This window comes from Oculina patagonica, chromosome 2 (assembly GCF_052425735.1).
Source record: "Oculina patagonica isolate OP01 chromosome 2, crgOcupat, whole genome shotgun sequence".
Lineage (NCBI taxonomy): Eukaryota > Metazoa > Cnidaria > Anthozoa > Scleractinia > Oculinidae > Oculina > Oculina patagonica.
Window position 1 is genome coordinate 1,382,178 of NC_135759.1, and position 9,032 is coordinate 1,391,209.

General features: G+C 40.0%; 1 protein-coding gene across 1 annotated transcript; it reads left to right on the forward strand.

Annotated features, from left to right (window-relative positions):
• Positions 1–2,060: 2,060 nt before the first annotated feature.
• On the forward strand, positions 2,061–7,364 carry LOC144642537 (uncharacterized). The gene is made up of 2 exons (XM_078501509.1): positions 2,061–2,746; positions 5,276–7,364. Exons 1-2 carry the CDS (start codon positions 2,158–2,160, stop codon positions 6,166–6,168), a joined length of 1,482 nt encoding a protein of 493 aa, XP_078357635.1. The 5' UTR covers positions 2,061–2,157; the 3' UTR covers positions 6,169–7,364.
• Positions 7,365–9,032: the final 1,668 nt, after the last annotated feature.

Genomic DNA, 9,032 nt, shown 5'->3' on the forward strand with positions numbered 1-9,032 from the left:
TAGAGTTGCTTTGTTGTTTTTGTAAGGTAAACGGAATTCATCAAATAAGCGCCGCATCAGGACTGCGGTGCTTATTCGGGGGCGGCGCTTATTAACTTTTTTGGCCAAAATGCGGCGCTTATTCGAGGGCGGCGCTTATTCGAGTAAATACGGTACTTGTTTTAACTAGTTGTACCTATCGATAAGGCCAACGAGCGAAATACTCATGTTTGTTCATAAGAAAAGATATTGAATGGTTTTTGATAGAACTATATTTGAATTGACCAAAATATGGTAAATTGTATTTTAGGTAATATGCGAATAAAATGCTATTTCTCTGGTGTTCATAAATGACACAGGCTTGATAGCCTGCGTAGCAGGCGCCGTAGTTTCCAGCGCGCGTATCTCGCGATCGCGCACTTTTTTAAACACACTAAAAAACGTACACAGATGTCTGCTACGCAGGCTACGGGTTTGACAGATTGATAACTCTTGACAAATCTTTCTTTTCAACGTTAAAATGTCACAAAATGTAGGCAATAAATGAGGTTTAATCACTGTTTTTTAAATACAACAAACGATGGTTAAAATGTTTCCGTCCACAAAAGTGATAGTTGCATTTCAAGAACTTCTTATAAATCAAGTCCCAAAATCAAAACTGCTAAGATGCTTTTTTAAATATAATTTTCAGTAATCAGAGACAGTAATGCACGGGTCAGATTTCAGTCTCGCATGCGAATTCGAAGTGTCATGTTCAGTTACGCAAAACTTGAAAAATTTGAACAGAAAACAAAACTTGAACGGTCAAGGATTATTTGGAAACAAAACTTTTATTCAAGTTAACATTACATTTGCTGTTAGAAGCAAAAACGTTTGACTTTCTTGTGCGTATGACATGCAGTAATTTTAAGCCTGGTTTTCACTAGCGACGCAAGCGCAAGCACAAACGCAAGCAGCAGAAGTAGTTCGTGCCAAGTGAAAACGAACGTCGACATAAGCACAAGCACGTTAGCATAAGAATATGATGTTTACAAGTTAGAAGGCTTCGTTCTCGACTCCGTTCTCCCTGCAAATATTGTGGCAGAAACTATCTCTCCTCTACTCGTGTGACGAAGAAAGTGAAAGCGACTAATAAAGGAGAAAAACGAAACATTTGGGATTATAAATATTTTTAAAGAAAGCATTCGTCTGCGTTTTTTTTCGCTACTCAAGTCCGCGCCTGGGCCTTTTTGTTTTTTGTCTACACTTCTCCGAACATTCTCGAAAAACGTTTATCAAAATCAACCGCGGCCTCTGCGACTTTGTTCAAATGCTGGAACTAGTACTTCAATTGGCTAGACACGGCTAGACGTAAACACTTTTCTTGTGCTTATGCGATGTTTGTTTTCACACGAACGCAAGCACAAGAAAAGGACAAATTTTGATCCTTGTGCTTGTGCTTGTGCTTATGCTTGCATCGATGCCGTTTTAATAAGAGCTGTTATGCTTTAGTGAGCGTCGCTTTGTATTGATGTTATTCCTACGCGGAGCGAAAATGCGTGCCAAATAATATATAAACGGTATTTGATTTGGAATAAATCATCGGTCAAACAATTACTATAAACACAATCAACACTAAAAGGTAGCATTTACCCGACTTCAGCATTCTCATAAGTCAAGAAAACTCTACTTGAAGTCAACAGTCCGCTTTTAATTTTCATGTCTCTCTTCGATCGTAAATCAAAGGACTCCCAAAGTCGAAACATTATTTCATCGCTTTGAAGACCTTGATGTTCATTTTTTCGGCGGTCGAATATTCTGTAGGGTATTCTCTTTCGATTTATAATTCCCTAAAGGTGTATTGATCGGTAAAGGGATGAATGACCACATTGAAAATTTTAACAGCGAGCCGCGTGGACGCCATTTTAGACATTTGCTCTCTAGCAAGGAGTGAGAGACTGGGAACCAGTTGGGAAGAACAATACAACCCAAATATGGGGTTTACTTACACCCAAATATGGTTAAAAAAGTCCCTTAGACCCTTACGCAGAACTTAGATTTTCTCTGCCTATACACTCATACGCACACGGCTCTATGATTCTGCCGCCTCGACAGCCTCGCCTCTTGGCTCGGCCGTCTCGTTGGCAATTATGCAAATGTACTCACAGCGGGCGGATCAGCGGGCGTAGCCTTCGTGACATGTTTTTTCGAAGACACAACAACATGGCGTCCCTGTTAAGCCTCAACAACGACTGTCTCCATAGAATTGTGTCATGTTTAGACGATCCTCCCTCCTTTTACAGCATTGCTCTCAGCTGCAAGAGACTTCTGCAAGTCACCAAAAGCACGAGGAATGTAATACATTCAAAGCTTTTGCGATCAAAAGCAATGTTTTACATCAAGAGTTACTTGGTCGATATTGTAGCTCGAGGGCTGTCCAGCGGCAAATACTACAAATTAGGCGATCTTCTTGAAGGTGCTGCGCGCCTTACAGAAGCAAAAGGAATACTTTCCTATGATAAAATGATTGATACCTGGCAGAAAAACGGCCCTGTAGTCGCTAAATTGTTTACGTGGATCAGGTATCAAGAAGGCGCTGAAAGGGAGGGCTGGCCGCGAGCTACTTGTATCACCAACTATGGGCGTGTAACTCTCCATTTACCAAGCTGCAATAAGGACATGGTGATTGAGACTACGTACTTCCGTGATTACATGTCTTACATTGGCAATTACGATAATGAGCTGAGCATCCATGTAACCTGTGGTGATATACATGTAACATCTGGAGGTAAATACTAAGTTAGGTTACAAATGTGAAGGCTTAAAGCGAAACAACCGAAACGACCGAAATGAGCGAAACGAAACCGCCAAAACAACCGAAACGGCCGAAATGAGCGAAACGAAACCGCCGAAACGACCGAAACGGCCGAAATGAGCGAAACGAAACTAAATCCCCTAAACAAACAAAAACCCCGACAAAACCCATTACAATAATTGAGAGCTAACCGTAAACAGCTAACCGGAGTGCATAGTAGACTAACCTAAGTGAAAAGTAGGCTACCGTATTTACTCGAATAAGCGCCGCCCCCGAATAACCGCCGCCCTCGAATAAGCGCCGCATTTGGGACAAAAATGTTAATAAGCGCCGCCCCCGAACAAGCGCCACAGTCCCGATGCGGTGCTTATTTGAGGAATTTTGTTTAACTAAAAACGGTAGTACAAAGCAACTCTAAAACAAGCTTGAACATTTTTTTTGCATCAGAAGCGATGTTTTGCAGTTATGAGTGATTGTTTTTTCGTTCTCCCATTAGTTTTTCTATTCAACACTCTTACAATAAGTTCAGTTCCGCAAATGTTGTGAAGTCCGCAAGCTTTTCCAGGCCAGCTAGTGTCACCTCTGTCTCAGCAAGATACGAATACTGACAATCAAAAGACGCTATTTTTAATTACTGTTAAAGATAAGATTCTTTGTGGCGTCCAAATTTTAAATAAGCGCCGCCCTCAAATAAGCGCCACCCTCGAATAAGCATCGCACTTGAGGCGCGAAAAATTTAATAAGCGCGGCGCTTATTCGAGTAAATACGGTAACCGGTAAGGATGGGCCGATACTCGATACCAAATATTCGATACATCGATATTTTGACAATTTTGAAAAGTATCAATACTTTCGAAAAATATCGCACTTTCGATATGTTTTCGATACTGCACACGTGACCTGAGCCTGTGGTCTTCTGGTCAGTACCTGAGGATTAAAAATGCACTTTTGCGCTTGCAAACAAATATTGATTTTCTTGTCAATACTTGGATTTTTGACTTGATCTTGTCCACAGTGAAACAAAAAGACCAAAAATCAACATTCATGGCTAACATTTATAATGCCAGACTGTCCTTTGTATGATCAGACAAATCATGTGACATACCAATGACGTCAATATGGAAATGACGTCATAATATCGATATCGATATCGATATCAAGAAAAAAGGCAAATATCGTATTGATATCGTATCGTTTTGAGAAACCTGTATCGACCCATCCTTACTAACCGGAGTGTGTAGTAGGCTAAACTGACTGCATAGTACGGTAAGTGGCGAAAATATTGAAGTTGTACTTGTTTCGGTAATTTTGTTTCGTTTCGGTTGTTTTGGCGGTTTCGTTTCGCTCGTTTCGGCGGTTTCCCTCGTTTCGTTACGGCCGTTTCGTTTCATTGTTTTGGGTTTTAGTACCTGCCGTATACCAGCTGTGTATAGGCTGGAGCTTATCCTGGTTTCAGTAGCATGAAGTGACTAGGAGTATTACTACTTCCCCCTGGATGGATGTTGGTCCATCGCACAATATTACCCATGTTATACACCTGGGTGACAACAAGTGGCCTGATGACAAACACGGGGGAACCAAATTTTAGGCCCGGCGAATTGACTCTAAGCTCGGAACAATCGACTCGTAGTTCAGGGGAAACAACTCCTGGCGAACAGGCTTTTGGGCAAAACGACCGTAATTCGGCACTATAAGTGCAAAATGTCTTGCCCAAGAACAGGACACAGTAGTTGTAAAACCACAGGCTTGAACCTAGACTGCTCAATCTGGAATAACCATTATGCCAGCAAGCTACCTGCAGGGGTGTTGGGTGGGTTGTGGGGGGGGGGGGGGGGGGGGGGGGGGGGGGGAGGAATAGGGACTCCAGAAAAACAATCAAACAGTGCACAAACATATCCCCACATTTTGTGCCAGTTACTTGTAATTCCTTCCTATTTGAATGGTTGATTGTGTTATTGATGCTTGTTGGGATAAGCAGTGTGATTGCTTTGTTTTTGCTTTAAATTGAAAAATTAATATCACAATAATTATCCTTGAAACTGCAGCACATTTTGATTGAACACAACTTACAAATATACAATAAGCATTCTAAAGTAATTTTACTTTTTTTTTTACCTCAAGTACTGGTAGCTTGGATGTGCCACTAACTGATTACCGTATTTTCTCGATTAGACGCCCCCGGCATTTATTTCAAACTTGACCTGGCAGACCCGGCGTTTATTTGACTCTTGCAGTTTTTCGAGCCTGGTTTTCATTTAGCAACGGTTTTTATTCGTTGTTTTTGACAAAAATGTATCTGGCTGATATAGCTACAGTTTATTATACCATAAATAAATATCTTATGGGCCTATTTTCAACTCCACCTTGGAGACCCGGCGTCTATTCGGTACCCGGCGTTTAATCGAGAAAATACGGTAAATGATATTTTTCTCAGCAAGTCTGTTGTTCTATGCTTTTTAGGGTGATTGAATAATAAAGACTTTATTTATTGTTATTTTGTAGGTTTTACCCGCTATTGTCCTGAAGATTTGTTGTACTGGGAAGAGGAAGCCATTCCTGCTGCTGCGAAACCAATGAGACCAGTGATAGAGCTCCTACAGAAAGAGCTTGGAGACACCAGCTCTCCAATAACAGATCTTTTCTTTGTCTGGCTGTGTTTCTTTTTTGCAGGTGGTAATAACTTGCTTGAAGAACACCCACTTCACCAACATACTCCTGGCTCTGTCCAGGCAGCTGTAGATCTGTTTGATCAGGATCTTCGAACTGAAGCCAAATCCAAATTTCAAGATCTAGTTTTTATATGGAAGATTGATGCAGAGCAAGAATTATCACACTTTTCCGAGAATATATTAGAAACTATTCATCTCCTGTCTCAGAGATCGGAAACCAAGTTCCTTAAAAAAATACAGGAAGATGCTGGCAGGTTTTATCAAATTGCATCTGACTACGAACTGAAAAAATTGCCCAAACAACTTTTGCTTGACTTAATTCTACGAACATCATTGGAAGAAAGCAGTTACAGCCCTGGTTCAATTTCAGACAAGTTTGTACATGGCAGAGTTTCTTTCAGGTCATTGGGAGGCAAAGTCATTAAACTTTGGGGTGGTATGCATGGTGACGGTGTGAGTTATCCATCCTGGTACCAATTGCAACTTGAGTTCACCCTGCCAGATGGTAAAGAGTTAAAGTTAGATACAGGGTACTTGGGTTACAGGAACGAAAAAAGACCTTGTTTACCAATTGAAGAGCTGAGCCCAGTGACAGACCTTCTTCAGCAAGGTATCGATGACAGGATGCAAGGAGAGAAGATCCCGAAGATTGACAATATGTTCACAGCTACTTACTTCTTACACACCTTGCAATTTTCTGAGGCTGAAAAAACTTTCTTAGGGTAACATGAGGAGGGGATCCTGATAGAGTCAGATGAAGAATTATCATCAGAGGACAGTGAGCCATAACCACATGAATTAAGTCAGATACATACTAGTTATGCACCGCTTTCCAGTGGTTTACTATGGAATATCCCATGATTCACTTGTATTTTCTCGGTATACACAAAAGCCTTTAGGTGAGTGTGTATACCTGATTAAAGAATCCTTGACTCATGAAAAGCATAAACTATGAACGATGCGACCCAAATGTTAACTGGGAAATCAGAACAACTTTTTCATCATCTAAGTGTGACAGAATAAACATGATTCATAATATGACAGGTTGCATAAATCATGCTCTTAAGGCTCTCAAAGAAACAAAATATCTTGATTATCAAAAAAAGGAATATTAAATAGATTTAGCCAAGCCTAAAAGCGGAGCTCCCCGGTTATTTACTTCACCCTTTTCGAAAATCCGAATTTACTGACCTATAGCAAAAAAAATAGAGCACTTGAGCCCGGGATCCAATGTAAACCATTACTTGGTCAGCGGTAAACTTCAAAAAAACATTTGACCTCGATGAGTTCCGTATGTGAGCCCGCGATATAGTCATGTGATACTGGTCAGCGGATACCTTGTTTTGACAGCTGTCAATTGACCATAACATGGATGCCCAATATCAAAGATGTAAGCTAAGGTTAACCATAACCTTAAACCTATTTCTGAAGTATGGCCTCCATGTTGGGGCAACATCACCGTTGTTGCATGCGCCCGCAAACCATACCGCTAGCCATGATGACCAAGAAAAACCAAAAGCATGGGTCTGTTAATTTTTCTATGGGTACGGGGCTCTGCTCTGCGACCCTTCGGGCTGCTGGGAGCTCCGCTATTACTAAGCTTACATGTACAAAGCCTGTCTACCCAGAATACCATTGGGTCATTTCGGTCATGGTTTATGCTTTTCACATGGTCAATGTTTCTTCAATTAGGCATATACCATGAAAATACAAGTGACAAGTGGGATTTCCATAGTATACCAGATGAGAAAGTGTTGTGTAACTATTTTATACCATGCTATAGAAAATACATTTACTTAATTTTGTTGAGAATATTGATTGCAGCGCACAATGGGAAGGTAGGGTTGAATACTGTCGGATATACAACAGTATTCCTGTATTCTGATTGGCTGTATTTTCTATGGCATGGTATATAAAATACAGTAGAATCCCTGTCTTTTGATTCCTTGATCTCTCTAACCTCTTGATAACTCGAACCAAAAGGCTTTTCCTTGGATATTGCGTCACTTAGTTGAACATTGCAATTTTACCCCCAGTTTCTTTGAATTCTCAGTTTCCAAAACCAATGCTCCTTAAAAAAAAAAAACAATAGAAAATTAATAAGTGGGAATTTTCAGTGGCACTTCCACAGAATGGCTCTTCGTCCACTGTTCCTGATTGAATTGGAATTTAGCAGTGTTGGTTTTTGTGGAGGGAGGAAAACCGGAGAACCTGGAGAAAAACCCTCAGAGCAGGAACGAAAACCATCAACAAACTCAACCCACATGCTGCACCAAGTCCAAGAATCGAACCCGGGCCACATTGGTGGGAGGCGAGCACTTTCACCACTGCACCATCCCTGCTCCTTTCTCTTGGAGAGTTAAAGAAATATCCAGATTTTGCTGTATTACCTTAGCTTGGGAAAATTACAGTAACAGCAATAATAAATTTATTATTGTAGCCATAATCAGGAGCTGTAGAACGTATTTTACAGGGATCTGTTGCAAAATAAGCATGTAAATTATGACTGCCCTCAAAGAAAACAACAATAACAACATCAACACATGCTTTATTATCCAAAAAAATAGATCAAAATTACAAACATGGCATATTAATACAAAGTAACCAAATACAGTAAGTTTTGTTTACAAGACCTAATGGGAAACAAAACTCACTATTTTCTGTAGAAACAGTCAACAATTTTTATTTTATTTTCCACTATTGAAACTTTCAATGGCAATAGCTGATGTTGCCAAACAAGGTTCATTAAGCTGTACATGTGATTTTGGCTTGACAACAAACCAGTAGGTTAGACATGTTTGTTATTGTATGTTTCTTAGATGTTCTCTGCAAACAATTTGATTTTTTGTGTTTTGAGAGAATACTTCTGATTCACCAGACAGACTGATATCGATTTGAACACTCGAAGATAAATTTCATATCTCCGTGCATCCATGTATTATCCTCTTTCATACACTGTATCATTACATATATCATATCATACCATATCTATACTATAGAAGTTAAGAGTTTTCATTTTTTGCTAGAAAGTTGTTAAAAGTCAGCACACACAAGGGGACAAGGCCCAGAGACAAGGCCCTTTATTGTATTTTGCCCAAGCCTCTTCCTTTAAAATTATGGTCCTGCAGTCACTAGGGAGCAAGTCTCTGTGACAAGTCACCTCATGTAAACTAATCAAGGGACTTGTTTTAGGGAGTTATGAGTAGTCGTGAGGACTTAGCCCTTCATGTGTGTTGACCTTAATAAGTAACTAAATTGATGTAGCGCAAAGCATCTCAAAGTAAATGGAGTAGTACTTTGTACTTTGTAGGATTATACACACATAAAAACTAAGTTATGGACAAATTAGTGGTTCAATTTTTCCACAGTGATGATATTTAAGAATGAAACTCTCTAAACTGTGCTGCGGTACATAGTGGAGTCAAGGTAGTAACAAAAGATTGAAACCAAGATTGGCCGTGTTTGAGATAACTTGAACTTAATTACATCTTAGCTAGTAAATCTTTGGTTCAAAATGGGCTATTGATGCAAGCCCTTCCCCACCCAACAAATCAGGGGGTACTTTGGGCTTGAAAAATAGCGGTATACAC

Coding starts and splice junctions, on each gene's coding strand:
- LOC144642537 (XM_078501509.1), top strand. CDS start 2,158: ATGTTTTTTCGAAGACACAACAACATGGCGTCCCTGTTAAGCCTCAAC. Junction 2,747..5,275: donor TATACATGTAACATCTGGAG/GTAAATACTAAG, acceptor GTTATTTTGTAG/GTTTTACCCGCTATTGTCCT.